This window comes from Prosopis cineraria, unplaced genomic scaffold, assembly GCF_029017545.1.
Source record: "Prosopis cineraria cultivar Desert tree isolate PC_DT_omini unplaced genomic scaffold, ASM2901754v1 PC7, whole genome shotgun sequence".
Classification (NCBI taxonomy): domain Eukaryota; kingdom Viridiplantae; phylum Streptophyta; class Magnoliopsida; order Fabales; family Fabaceae; genus Prosopis; species Prosopis cineraria.
This window is the reverse complement of record NW_026555338.1, coordinates 19,472,502-19,488,133: the sequence shown is the minus strand read 5'-3', so window position 1 is coordinate 19,488,133 and position 15,632 is coordinate 19,472,502. Positions and strand designations below refer to the sequence as shown.

Here is a 15,632-nt window from a genome sequence, read left to right as displayed (position 1 = left end):
CCCAAAATTTTATTGAAATATAAGGGAACTAATTTGATATTAAATTTATGAAAAAATAATAAAATTTTATTTTATTTAAATTAATATTTGAACTATTCTATTTCATTTGTTCATTTATTTGGATAATGTTGTTAATTGCTTTACTTCACTTATTCATTTCCCTGAAATGAAATAAAGTGAAAGTTTGGCAATGATTAAGTGAAGTAGGATAATAAATAATAGTATTTAAATAATGAACAATATACGATATAAGAATCAATAAGTTATCTTAAAATAATTTAAACACCTAAAATGAAAATAAGTTAAGTATGATAATTAACAATATTCTGTAAGTAAATTAATAAGTGAAGTAGAACATAAATGAGTGAAGTAGAAAAGTTTTAATATTAATTTAAATAAAGGATAATTTTATCATTTCTCTTAAAAATTTAATATCAAATCAATACTCTTAGATTGTAGTGTAATTTTATAGATTTAGGAGTTTTGAATTTAAATAAGTATAGTCAATGGGTTTTTATCACTGTTTTGAAAACCGGACCGGACCGGCCAGTCAGACCGGTCGGACTGTCGACCGGTCTGGTTTCCGGTCTAGTTCAAAGAAAAAAATCATTTTTAGAGTTGAGCCGTTTCGAACCGGCGGTCGGACCGGGAACCAGATCCGGTTTTCAAAAACCGGACTGTTCAAAAAAAAACTTTTTTTTATTTTTTATCAAATTTTTTTAAAAAAATGACTAATTTTTTTAATCATTTGATATTATAGTGTATCATATAGCTTGTTAAGTCGTGATAAACTTAAAATATTTAAGTTTTTTAAGTTAAATAGCAATTTTATATGTATTTCTTATATTTAAATGATTATATACATATATAATTTTTTTTAATTTAATTATTACGTCACCGGTTGGACCATTGGTCCAACCGGTTGAACCATGCGAACCGTGAACCGTTGACTTTTCTGGTTCAATGTCCGGTCCGATTCTGAAAACACTGGTTTTTATTGAAATTCTCTCTAAATTGTATGGATAAAAAATTATCTTTGGAAATTTAATTTCTACTTATATTCTAGAATGTTTATATTTAATAATTAATTGTACCTTTGAATAGAATTATCTCTAATAAAAAGATATATGTGAGCAATAAACAAAAAGGATATAATTAAAAACTTAGGATAAAATTTTCAAAAAATAAAATAATAATATGTCTTGAAATAGATGAAAAATGTCTAAAATATTTTATAAATAGAATTGGAGGGAGGGAGTAAAATATAAAGTGACCTGGATGGACATGTGTCCATTCCTATTGGTTTTAGAAAAAATGATAATAAAATTTTTTTCAATTATAAAAAATGATAATATAATCTTTCAAATGTTATAATTTCATTGAAGTCTTTAATACTTTTGTGTCAACAAATTTTAAATTAAAAAAATTATTTTACCCTTATTGACAAGTTTTGATTTCTTATTTAATTCTTATAATTTTTGAATAAAAATTATTATTTTTTAAATAAAAGTTATGATTGGGACTTGTTAGTTTTAGAATTTATTATTTTGAGAAGTTGTGATTTTTTATTCAACTCTTAAAATTTTTAATAGTTGTAATTCGTGCTTGTTATTTTTAATTAGGATAAAATAATTTTTTCATTTAAAAATTTATTGACACAGAAATCTTTTTAGACTTTAGTAGAATTATGTAATTTAAAGAGATCAAATTATCATTTATATTATTTGAGAGAATTTTATTATCATTTTTCCTTATTTTTAACTATTTAGGCTTTTTTTTTTGCCAACATGATTTTTACATTTTAAATAGTTTAAACTATTTAGGCTAATTGAGAATGCTGTCAATTGCCATCATGATTTTTACATTTTAAATCCATAAATAAATTTTATTTTAAAGGGAAAATTACTTTGAAAATCAAATTCAAAAGTTTTTTATTCCTAAGGACTGAGAATTTGTAATATTATATTATAGTATTATAGGACCAAGGTCTTTCTTGTAATAAAAGAAATATTTAGAATTTGGATTTGGTGGGCATGCTTAGGCCTCTTAATTAATAAGTGTCTCATATGATAAATAATAATACTTCAATTTAATCAAACAACTATAAGAGATTTATCATATTATACTTTAACAATATTAAATCTCAAATTTTTGAAGAGGATGAGAATTGTTTTGAATTTTTGTAGAGAAATGTATTTTGATAATTTTGAAATAGTGAGATAAAATTTAATGACTATAATTAAAATACTCATTAAATGAGTGAATTTAAACCATTTATTTATTCACTTTGTATAAAATTAATAGTTTCTAAAGGAGTCATGATGAATGTTGATATGAGAATATTTTTCCTCCTAGCGAAATTTAAGTCTTTCAAGAGTTGCCAAAAGTTTTGTAACAATACAGGAATGATATCCTAGAAATTTTGTGAACCCATTTTTCTAAGATCCGTACTAGTCTCAAATAACTCAAACATGTGTGGCAAACCCATATGAATCAACAAAGCCAAGCACACGTCCAACCTAACCCTTCCTGCATGTTGAATATTAAACAAAAGAAAATTGGTTGTAAATATAACTAATTCAGTAGTAAAAATGTCACCGTTAAATTTTCGTCTTGTGAATGATAAAAAGTGAAGTAACGACTTGTAAATTTTCCTCATCAAAGTTCTAAACAGTGATACTTTTTTGAAGCATTGAAATTTTGAAGCAAGCAGGTGCCTAGGGGCTCACTGGATGATTCCTTTTGCTGGGTTAAAGCTTCAGATGGTAACTTTTCTGTAAAGGCCACTTATGACTTCTTGGGAAATCAGTCCCAAGGGTTCTAATGTCTTTTGGAGCAAACTATGAAAATGGAGGATTCCGGAAATGCAAAAGTTTTTCCTTTGGCAAGCTAGCCAAAAGAAAATCTTAACTAACTCTTATAAAGCTAGAAGAGGCCTCACTAACGATGCTACCAGTCCTTATGAGTGTCACAGAAATGTGAGTGCAATTCACCTATTGAGAGAGTGTAAAATTTCTCGAGAGGTCTGGAGGGCATGTATTAATCCTAACCTTGTGCAAAAAAGTTTTGATTTGTCTTTGCACGAATGGATTAAGTGGAATGCTAAGCATGAAGCGGCTAATGGAACTTTTAGACGATGGCAATGGCATACAGTTTTCAGTCACATTTGCTGAGGGCTTTGGAAAGCTAGGTGCATTTGTGTGTTTGTAGTAGTGATTAAAAAATCGAACCGGTTTGGATTTTGGCTCGGTTAACATGCAAAAATCATTTTGGAGGTTGAGCCGGATTGGGACATTTTGGACTGACAGTCACACCGAAAATCAGATCCGGTTTTCAAAAATCGAATTGTTCAAAAAAACCCTTTTTAAAAAAATTTTTATCAAATTTTTTAAAAAATGATCAATTTTTTTAATCATTTGATGTTATGCTATATCAGGTGACTTGTTAAGTCATGATAAATTTAAAATATTTAGTTTTATTTTTAAGTTAACTAACAATTTCATATTTATTTCTTGTATTTAAATTATATATATATATATATATATGCATATTATATTTTTTTTATTTAATTATTACGTTATCAATTTAACCGTTGATTCAACCCAATTGAATCATGCGAATTGTGAACCACTGACCTTTCCGATTCAATATTCGGACCGATTCTGAAAACATTGGTTTGAAGGAAGATAGTTAACAGCTATGGAAGTGATTCAAATTTGCAAACATGGCTTGCTGGAGGAAGAAGAAGCGATGAGTCCCAGGGAAAAAAATTTCTATCTGGAATTCCGTGGTCAACAATCATGGGGGCCTCACAGAGTTCCTTAGATTTGATGTAAGATGGATTGGTCAACTCACATGGTGAAACGGCTTGTGCAGGGACATTGAAGAATTCCAGAAGCGAGTGGATATTTGGGCTTTCAGAAACGCCTAGGCAAAGGACCTTCCATTAAAGCTAAGTTAGAAGATTCAGTGACGGTGTCAAGATCCTGAATCAAAGGATGCAACATTTTTTTGGGCTTTAGCTGAATATATTTAAAATTTTTTTGGAACCCAAACATCATTAAAGTTGGAATAAAGGGTGCAAAATATTTATATCCAAGAGATATAAATTAGTGAAATGTACAACCTCTTTTTGTAATTTTCTCCAAATTCAAGGGATACTTTGCCTTCCTCGAATTACACATAACGCCGCCCACGTTAGAAGGTATCATTGAAGCACTACAAATATGCTAAGAACGTGGATTGGAAAAAATTAAAATTCATACTGATTCACTTTTTGGCCTGAATTTGATCATGCGGGAATGTGCACCACAACATCCTCTTATGCTAGAAGTTTATAAGATAAGGAATTACTTGTGTCTTCTAAAAGAAATTGAAGTTGTCTTCACAGGTAGGGAATCAATTTGCTGTGCTGACTTATTAGCTAAAGCTGCGTCATACACTGAGCAAGAAACTGAGATTCTTACCCATGTCCAGGATGTGTCTGGATGTTTTTGTGAAGGAAGAGAATCTATTGTAACCTTCTTGTACTTCAAGCCTTGGCTTGTCCTTTCTATGAAAAGAAAAAAAAAAAAAAAGAAAATGACTTGTTGCCTTGCCTGTATCACCCTTGATGAGCTAGATTTGGATTCGATGTTGATCTTAAGGATGAGTGGTATTCAAATTTAAAACCTACCGTTTTTAATTAGAAAATCATCTTTATTTTGCATTTTATGTTTGTTAAAATTAAAAAGATTTTAAAATTTTAAGAATAAAATAAAGTAAAATCTGTTCTAATTTAAATGGTCCAAGTTTAATCGGAGCTTTTCAAACCTCATGCTAACTTGATATGATTAGATAACAAACTCATTTGACCTGACTTCTTCCTCTAAATTTTGTTTTAGAATTTCCAAAAGCTAGGGGAACTAGAATTTCTTTTTTTAAAAAAATCAAAACTAAAAAATTATCATCGGAACGCAAAAAGAAGCTCGGAAATGTCATAGTAAGTAAAGAAATGGGAATTTTGAAGTTCAAAATTAAGCTAACCAAAGAATGGAATACTTTATGGATACACAAAACACAATAATGTATAAGCCACATTTAGCATCACTCTCTTGCATCGTTCTCTCCTGATACATGAGTGCATTAACAGAGAGGATCCAATTTCAGTTTCGAGGCGTGATTGAAGAAAAATGAAATACAAAATTACTAAGAAAATCACGTTTAAGAACTGTTAGAGACATTAATTGTGGAAAAGAACCAAAGCATTTTGAATTTATTTTGAAGTCCCTGCATTTGATAACAAGACCATGGGAGAAAAGATGAAAATAGTTACGCTTGTTATTTTTTGATATCATTCTTGTTATTTTCCATTTTCATGCTTGATAAACTAATATACTCCCTCCGTTAAAAAAATATAAGATATTTTTTAAAGAGTTGGATATTAAAAAATGTAAGGCATTTTTAATCTTTTGAGGTGTAATCATTGTCTTTTTTTTTTTAAAAAATACCTCTATTGATGAATGACTTTATATTTATTATATGGTGTTTAATAGGGTAAATATGGAAAGATATGATTAGTTTAAAAGTATATAATTACTTTATTAGGGGTGAGATTCGATTAAAAATACTTTACACTTTTAAACGGAGGGAATAATTAATATCATTTTTTATTATATTCATACTTATCAAAACAATACTCTTACTTGAAATTTTTCACAATATACTTGTTAGAACATTTCACTTGTTATTTCTTACATTTGTGCTTGGTAAAATGTTATGGTTATTTGCAGATCACAGCTTTCTCCACATCTCAAAGAGCTTTGGGGGAAATGATGATAGGAAAATTATAGAAGCCTCTATCTGATTTATGTCAATGTCAAATACATTAATCACATACATGGACGGAAATTTTTTTTGCTTTACTAGACAAAGTATTTTACCCTACACTTCAAATAATACAATACTGAATGAATGTGAAGAGCATTGTCTGAATTAATTTTAAATAAAACTAAAATGGATAGCTGAGAACTTCAATATATATATATATATATAGAAAGATGGAGAGGTAGAACATGCTTTTGTAGAACTCAAGTTTCACCCCTTGCTCTGTTTCTCTCCTCTCATTTTGGCTGAATTATGCTTTAGAGAATTCGAATTCGACCAGAGTGATCAAAAAATTGCAAATCCTGGGAAAAGAACCATAAGAAATGTAACCATAAAAGGTTTGATCTTGAATGAGTGATTAGGCATTGAACTTTCAGACTGGTTAAGTAAGGCTTTAGGTTTTATAGGACTTGCAGGAGAAACAGCTGGAGAATGTGCAGTGTTTACAGCTGATGCATTTGACACCTTGTCATCATAACCTGAGTGAAACATCTCATTGGAATATAAGGTAATTCTTGAGACACACACACACACACACACAGAGGCAGGGGCAGAACCAGCATGAGATTTTAAGGGGAGCCAAAGTTGGGATGCACAATTGTAAATAAATGAACATGTATAAGCACATGCATTTCATCCGTGTTATTTATAAAGTAGTTTTAACTTGTTTTGTTAGAATTAAGAAAAATCTTAAAAATCAATAACAGTTTCTAAATACTTAATGAGTTTTTAAACTTTACTCATATTTAATTTACATACTTTATTAATGTGTTTTCTCTTACCAACATTTATTCCTCGTTTGGATTGAAGAAAACAGCTAGAAATGAAAGAAAATTAGAAGAAAAAAAATCCTGAAAATAGTAAAAGAATTACAATTTTTGAAAACTTTTCCTTTTAGTTTTCTCTCATCCCTATTTTCTAAATTGTAATAAAAAATTAATGACATGCCTATAAATAAAATTAAAAAAAATCTATCTACCTTCATAAACATAACCAGAAGAAAAATAACTTAAATTTTGATGGCTTTTTTTATGTCAACTTTCTCTCTCTCTCTCTCTCTCTCTCTCTCTCTCATATCATAAGTTGTTGAGGCAAGCATTTTTGTACTCTTCCTCCTCTCTCTCTCTCTCTCTTAACATGCTTGAGCTTAGATTTGGCTGAAATAACCCCTTTTTAGAATTGATTTCATCTTATTAAAGTATTGCAGAATCTATCAAACCCACAACAATTATTATTGATAAACCCTGCCAAAAAACAACTTAAAAAACCCTTTCAACCAAACCTAAAAATCTTTCTAGATCGAACTATTGTTGAGAGATATGATATAAATATGAGATTTATAACTCTTTAGAAAAAAAAAAAAAGATGGGGGGCCTAACCTAGTTCCGCCCCTGCACACAGGTATATCTATATATGCAAATATTCGTTGCAGAAGAGCGAAACTATACTCACAGCTAGAATTCTTCCAACCCAGAAGCATGTTATCACGATCAAAGACTATATGGTAACCAGTCATGAAATTCTCTGCATGATGAAGTAAGATGAATATGGCAAGCTGATAACTATTGACTGGCTATGCAATCATGCATTAATGCTTTTAGCAATGACTGTTTTTTGTAAAACATTAAGCTGTGTTTTCAGAAGCCATGATTTGACAGAACTAAATTTCCAACAAGATACATGAACTGAGTGAAAATTTTCATGACCATGTATCTTATTTAGGAGTGTATCAATTGGATACTCACGTCCTATGGTATTCACATCATCATCATCTTTCACGATTCCAAGGCAAATCGCAGTGCTGACAGTTTCAACACCCTGGAGACCACGAGGAGAATTAGGACACTGAGAAGAGAGATGATATATCATATAATAATGTGTTAGGCAATGTTGTAAAAACCGGATTGGACAATGAACCAGCAAAATTAGTGGATCACGGGTCTTATGATTTAACGATCAGACCGGTGGTTAAACTGGTGAAATAATAATTAAATAAAAAAAAATATATACATATATATATATATATTAAAAAACGGGTCAAAATAGTTCAACCGCTCCAAGTCTCAGGTTTTTGTGTTGGGTCTTCAAGAACTGCCTGAGTCAAAGGAGGCCAACCTATGTCAACTGCCAGAACAGGCTAAATGGTTGAACCAAACTGCTTTCTTCTTCAAGTGACAGTCCAACTCTGACTGTCCAGGTTGATCTAGGTTTGAAAACAGTGTTTTAAAGGTGAAAACCAGTGACACGTCCATTTTAGTTAAATATTAGATGGTTTCTATATTGTATGATGTGTGTAGGGCGGATTTTGTGCGTCATAAAATGTGTCTACTCTTTCTTAGCATAAAGTTGTATTGTTTATGACTTGTAAGCATGAGGCTTTGTACAAGTTTATTATATAGAGGATTGTTTATGCACCGTATGGTAAGTTTCACCTCTATTGCTTTAGCTTAACAAAGAACGTGTGTAAAAGATTCTTGATATCATGTACTAGTCAGATCTTCCTTACCTCAAAAGCAATATAAACAAGAGGATGAATAACATAATAATTGTCTCCCCCTTTCATTTTCAAATTCAAGGAGGGAAATTCAAGACTGGTCTGATTGCTGCAGATCACACAAAGGACAGAAAATTGTCAAAAAAAAAAAAGGTGAAAATTTGAAAGAACTAAATAGTGACTTAAGATAAACCAACCTCGTTGTATTTTCATAACAATACTCAAAGGGAATTTCAATATGAGAATCAAATTGATACCGTTTTCCTTTGACCATGGAATTGAACTGCAAATGAACAAAGTTTAACGACTCAACACAGGAAACAAAATGATGTCATAAAATACAGTGAACATAGATTACTTACACTGCTCGTAATGTTTGTATAAGCAGGATCGTTTAGGTATGTAAACGAAGATCCAGAGTCAAAAATTGCATTGAACTCGGAGTCTGTAGCTTTTTCTCCAACAATAATTTGAGTGATAGTGATATTGTAACTTGGACTGACAATTAGTTGCGAAAGAAAATTAGTATAATTAGTGTGAAAAATAGATGCTAGATTTTCATGTGTCAATGATGTCCCCTGCATGCATTGTGAGTGGCTTCTGATATACCAAAATAAGCAAAGAGATTAATTCAGTTGGAAGAAGAAATAGAAGTGAAGTTCATGTTAACAATTACGTTCAAACTTTTTGAAAGCAATCCGAGATTAAAATCTCAAATTCACTGGTCAATATTGGAGAGCATGTCTTTTAAATCTCTTCAGAGAAAGATTTTAATCGAGACAAAATCCAAGAGACCTACCTTAATAACAAGAAAAAAGACAAAAGAATCCATGTGATGAGAATCTAATTATACCAATGGGAAACCAATGAACCAGTCTCTAACCCAATTTGGTAGGCCAAGAAAAAAAAAATTAGCTCAAAAAATGGGTCAAAAATTTGTCAAACCTAGTTGTACCACTGGTTCGAGCAGAACTAGCCAATAAACTATGAACAAATGCGTCTATTTATTTAATGATCAATCCAACTTTGAAAACATTGAAAAGAATGACCACTTACTGCAATGCTTCAATGTTGATTGGTGTTTTTCTTTGGTCTGAGCTGCCATTATCTCCAAATCTTATTCTTCCAACACCATCATCCCCAAAACACATGGAGAAAGAATTTGAAGTGAGCCCTTCTTGAGCTAATATGCTTGGAACTGATATATTGCTTATACCAAGCCCAAACAAACCATTCGGTGCTCCACGAGTCAAGAAAAAACCTGTTTGAACTATACCGCATCTGCAACAAATTGAACCTCAAGCAGCTTCAGCAAGCAAGAATCAAACAGAAGCCAATTGCAACGAAAATAACTTTTCATATCATCTTAAAAAAAAAAAAAAAAAAAACTGTGGTTTCCATGACTATTCATGGCTTCTATCGTAAGAAATTGTCACAAGTCCCACATCGGGAAGCCTTACAAGTAATGTGGGATTTATAAATTCAAGAGGCTTTCTTTCTGGACTTGTACTTATTACAATGGTGCTTTCATTAAGAAGTCAGTGTCAACGGAAAGAGTTACCTACAGAGAGTTCTGATCAACAGAAAGTCAAGTGAAGTGCCATGAAGTGAAGCCTTTAAGGACATCGGCTCCACTTCACTCGGTCTCCTGTCAGTTAGAACCCTCCATGGGTAGTCTTTTTCGTGATAGAAATCATCCCATTTTGAATAAGATCTTAGAAAGTTATTTACCCAAAATTAATACGTGCCTCAACTTCTTTGGTCTGATCATCATCTGTACTTAAGCGCATGACATCTTCCACTAGGACTCCAGTTGATGATGTGTTCCTTGTACGATAGCGAACTTGATATTCACAACTGCTGTCAGATGAAGGACATTGTTTCTTATGCCTACATATGGTGCTGTTACAGAGAACATTCTTGCTTGTTGAGGATGCATGCGGATCATAGATGTTAAGTTTTAATCTCTGTAAAATGAAAGTATTAAAGAAATTAGTGTCATTTTGTTAGACATCTCTCATATCATAGTCGATTATGCATCTATCCTTAGAACTTGTAAAAAAACATGAACGTAGATCAACAGGGAAGACATGTTGTGATGACAAATTAAAGTGTGAATTATTTGTGAGACACGATGAAGATAACAAATGACATGTAAGCATGTAACATGCAGTATTTAAAAGTGGAAAAGCATGAAAACCTGAGACTAAGAACATAAGATGCAACACATATTAGATAAGATCTGGGGGTTTTGGGACATTGCATGAAGCGACAAGTCTCATTGTTCTTGGCTTGAAATTTGAAACCCAGATTGAATCGGACGGTCTGACTGCCACCCACTGATCAAAACAACTTGGTCCAACTAGTTGATCCAAATTAGCATTTGGATCAGGTTGACCTGGCTGATTTTAAGAGAACTGAATTTGACCTAGAAACCAAAGCGAGTCAACCTAGGTCAAAGCAAATAAAAAAGAAAGAAATTTAGATTAAGTCACTCAAATTCATGATTTCTCTTCTATCTTCTCTTCTCTAATCTCTGATCTCTTTTCCATAGCTTAAGCTCAATCCCTAACCTCTCCTCCAACTTTTGCCTCTAGCTCTAGTAATCCAACTTTTGACATTGAGATCGAAAGCTTGCAAGTCGTGACGTGATGATATGCCTCCAGCTCTAGTGTTTTGCTTTGAGATCGTAAGTTTGTGCCGACATGCCTCTACTTCAAGTTTCAGCAGCCCAGGCGTCTAGCCTTTCACGTTGAGATTTCAAGCACCATCGACAAATTAATGTTTTATTCATATATTTGTATATATAAATATAATTTTTATGTCATCGGTTCGACAGTAACCCGTTAAATCATGAAAACCGTAATCCGTTGTTCTTTCCGATTTGACATCCAGTCCTAATTCCAAATCACTGAGTGCAATTGTCAAAACTTACAGAAATTTATTAAAGATATGCACCTTCCCTTTTGGTGTTTGCAAGGCATGCACACAATTCGTGGCGGTACAATTGCACGGCAACCAGAATAAGTTGCTTCCAGTATCTAATGCCACAAGAAACCACACAGGTGGCGTCCCAACAGAAACATTGGCGTAATATAAACTGAATTCCACAACACAGGCATAAAATATTACTGGTCAATTCCATGATTTGCAAGATGTAGCTTCCCCAAAAAATAATGAAAAACATAACTTTATTTCCTGCACTTTACTTGCATTTTGTTATTAGCGTTCTAGGTTTCTACATTTTTATTTTTCAATATTTTTAACCCTTCCAAGAACAAAGAGTAGAGACCTTGAAAGAACCTAGAATATCAAAAAAGTAAAAGTATAAGGACATAAAATATCGAAAAAAGTACAGAGACCATTAGTAAAAAATTAGTAAAGTATAAGGATCTAAATTATGTTTTTTCTGAAAAACAATTATATCTCTTCTAACGTTTGGTGCATATAATAAGTATAAAATATTTAATAAAAAAAGTTGTCAAGTATAGTGCTTCTAGGAGGTGGGAAATAACTTCCGGGAACAAAAGAAACTCTAAGAAACCTCCAAATGATGCATTATTTTCTGTAAAATGTTTGCCTGAAAATATTACAGTGGGGACCAATTCTTCTCGTAGAATTATATTCGGTGAACAATTTGTTTCTCATAGACGCAAAGAAAAAAAAAATGATTCCTTTGATTTTCTTTTTCAAATGTTTTTAAAATTTAGAATAGGGATCAGCCCATCAGGGACGGAGATGTCGCACAGTGCTAGTCTCCCAATCTTTTGAAAAAAAAATATATATATATATATATATATATTTTTATATTTGTGTCTATAGTGTGCGTAAAGTAAATAAAAAAAACACTATTGGCAACAATATTCTGAAATCTGTACTCCAAGGTTTACGCAAAACATGGATTTACCAACAAATTTCTACTCACGAAACTAAATGCGGGAAATTTGAAAATATAATAAATAAATAATAATTTCACCATAATAAAAAAATAATATATATCGATTTTTGTTAAAATAAAACTGTACTATTATGAACCTTACCTACACATCTCCATAAAAAATAAATTAAACTGACTTGACTTAAAAATAAAAAAATTACTCCCTCCAGTCTTAAACATCTTTTAATAATAATTCGTAAATTAATAAAAAAATTTCATGAAAATATATTATTATTTTTAGGTTCAGTTTATCATGAATGAAAAGAAAGTCGTAAATGAAGGTTGTAAATTTAAAAATACAAAGAATCTAAGTTAAACAAGAGGTAAAACGAGAGGGAAAAAAATTACAACTAAGTTGTTTATACTGTGGACAAGATTAGTGGGGAAAAAAGGTGGGGTAAGCAGCCAGGCTTCCATTATATTCAGTTAAAACATTACGCAATTTTATTTTTTGGAAGAAATAAATTACGCAAATTCATCAAAAAAATAAATTACGCAAATTAATTGTGTATTTTTAAAATCTGCACAAATTTTCGCGAGTATAACATCCCCAATTTTTTTTTTAAAAAAACATATTGTAAACAAATTAAGCCAAATTCTTTCTCTTATATAAATAATGAAAACTAAAATATATATTTAATCATTTTATTTTATATAATATTTTATTTTAATATTTTTATTTTATAAAGTATTTTTTTAATTATTTAACTTTAACACAATTAATTTGATTTAAATAAATTTTTATATTAAACTTTCAAATATTAATATAAACTTCTTCAGATGTGAATATATTAAATTTAATCTTCTTAAAATGATAAAATAATTATTTAAAATTAAAATTAAAAAAATACTTTATAAAATTAAATAATTAAAAATATATTTTATCTAATAATAAAAAATAAATCATAAAATGGAATGACTGAGCAGGGGTTGAAGAAGTCATACGATCCCAAGGAGGAAATACGATAAGTATCGTTGCCGGTGGCGAACGTCAGAGCCGTCGGATCCACGCCGGCGAGTCCACGACCTCGGACTAGGCGGTCTCTGTGAGACATGGCCACATAGTATTCTCGACTTCCCTTAGCAGGTAGGTCGTGAATGCCCATAATTCCCTTAACGGGATCCGAATACCGGTGATGCATAGCGAATCGGAGGGTCCGGAATCCATAACAGCTTCGTGAACCAAAGCTCAACAATACCCCGAACAGGAGCAATCCACACGCAGAACTTAACGGCGAAGCCATGATTGGGTGAAACTGTTGAAGGAATTGAACTGAGATGAGGAAGCTTAAGGGTCGTCTGGGAGATGAAGCGAGAAAGACGCAGGGAAAGAGGGAAGTTTCGGGTAGTGTCATGGTACTGACTAGGAAGAAGAGTCAAAGCTTAAAGTGTAGTGGAGGACGAAGAGTATTGAGGAGGCAGGTCCCACCAAACTGCATGAAAAAATTTACACAAGTCAAAAATGACTTCGTTGTGAAAATTAAAATAAATACTTAATTTTTTATTAATAAATATTTATTTTAATTTTAATAATAACTCACTTTAAATTCATAACAAATCATTTTAATTTATTTTTTATTTAAGTTTTGATAATAATGAATTCTAATATAAATTTAAAGTAAGTAAAATTATAATGATAAATATAAGTGTCAATTGGGGTTGGTCTGACCTTAAAAGATTAGGGTCTAAATGAGTTAGTTTTATAAAATTTGATTATACCTCATGACTTTATTTTGGTCAGTCTAACCTTGACCCTCAGAACCAAAGAATTATATATTTTTTATTTTTTAATTTAAAAACTTAAAAATATATTTAAAATCTCAAAAAAATTATTACATATAACATTAAATATATAAAAACAAATTTAACTCTAATAAAAAATATCACAAAATCAACATCTATAATAATGAAACTTTGCTTCTATCATTAATGAAATCTTAACAGTTTTTATCGTCATTAATATCAATATAATTTTATCATTTTCTTTGTAAATCTTTAACAGTGACAAAAATATTAAAATTTTTATATATTCTTTCTTCATCTTCGTAAAATGAAGCCAGAGTTTTAAAATTAATGTTGTATTTAATTTTTTTTATGATATTAAAATTTTTAAAAATTATAAAATAACTTAAAAGGACCCTAGATCTAAAGGTTCGATCCTTTCTCTTTTGAGCATGAATTATCATTTTACACTCTAAAATAACTATTCAATCCTAAATTTTTTTAAATTCAAAAGGATCGGTTCAATAAGCTTAGTGCTAAGTGACGGTTCTAGTGATGAAGCAGGTTCCACGAGTTGAACTAGCCAATTTTATGGAGACGGAGAGGTATGTGGAAAATATTTGCGCGTGACAGAGTCCAAGATTGAAGAGTCAGTCGCCCCGAGGAAAAGTCCGAGAGTTATTAGTACGTCAGGCAATTAAAGGGAAGTTTTTCTCTTGTTTGTTTTTTTTAGCCCCATGGGTCAACAATCCCAGTCTTCCTAACCTACAAGCGCCACTTTAATTAAGAGGATTATAAGGAAATCCCACGACAAGATTAAATAAATAACGCTGAAATCTTAGGTTCACTCATGACTGAACTAAACTAATTGATTTACTCATAATTGAAACCTAATTAATTTTTTAATAAATTCATTTGGTTTTGTTTTGTTTTCGATTTGATTTGCATTAGTTAAAGTCTAAATCAAGTTTTAATACATTTATTTAATTTTTTTTCATTTTTTTTATAAATTACGCTTAATATGAGTGTGTAATTTTTCCTTATAAAGTACATTTATATAATCATTTGATAGTTGATAGAATTTTTTTTATTTTCTTCTAAATATTTTTAACATCATGAAAATATTAATAACAAAGTGATTATATGTGTGTGTATGTCTTCAAATTACTAATTATTAAAAATTGATGAAACAGCAAGCATCTTTTGAATTATATAATTTTAATTCACTGGCACTTGATCAAAATATGTTTATTATGAATTTATGATGACATTTGAGCATTAATTCTTACAAAAAAATATGAAACAAAGCTAGTCAGTCCAGTTTGCACAAAAATGTCAATAACAATAACTTTTTATTGCCGAACATATATAATAGCATTTTTCTTAATTGTAGACAATATATATAATTATTTTACTAAATAATTTAGGATTCCTAGGTCCTTAAATTATAAGTAAGTTTTCTAATTTAATTATCTAAATGAAGCTGAACGAATCAGCTTCTTTGACCTTTTACCCCTTCCTAGAAATTCATTGGCATGTGGAGAAGTATGTTCAGTGGCCCAGGTTTTGTTTTTTTTTTTTTTGGGGTAAAAAGGAGGGAAGAGCCCAACGCAT

At 30.7% G+C, this 15,632-nt stretch overlaps 1 protein-coding gene across 1 annotated transcript; it reads right to left on the bottom strand.

Moving 5' to 3' along the window:
* Nucleotides 1–5,814: 5,814 nt before the first annotated feature.
* LOC129315199 (aspartyl protease family protein 1-like) lies at nt 5,815–13,644 on the bottom strand. The gene is made up of 10 exons (XM_054958770.1): nt 13,242–13,644; nt 11,318–11,459; nt 10,091–10,326; nt 9,416–9,640; nt 8,722–8,857; nt 8,557–8,642; nt 8,372–8,468; nt 7,611–7,683; nt 7,318–7,389; nt 5,815–6,344 (listed from the first exon to the last, which is right to left on the bottom strand). Exons 1-10 carry the CDS (start codon nt 13,538–13,540, stop codon nt 6,151–6,153), a joined length of 1,560 nt encoding a protein of 519 aa, XP_054814745.1. The 5' UTR covers nt 13,541–13,644; the 3' UTR covers nt 5,815–6,150.
* Between the last annotated feature and the right edge of the window lie 1,988 nt (nt 13,645–15,632).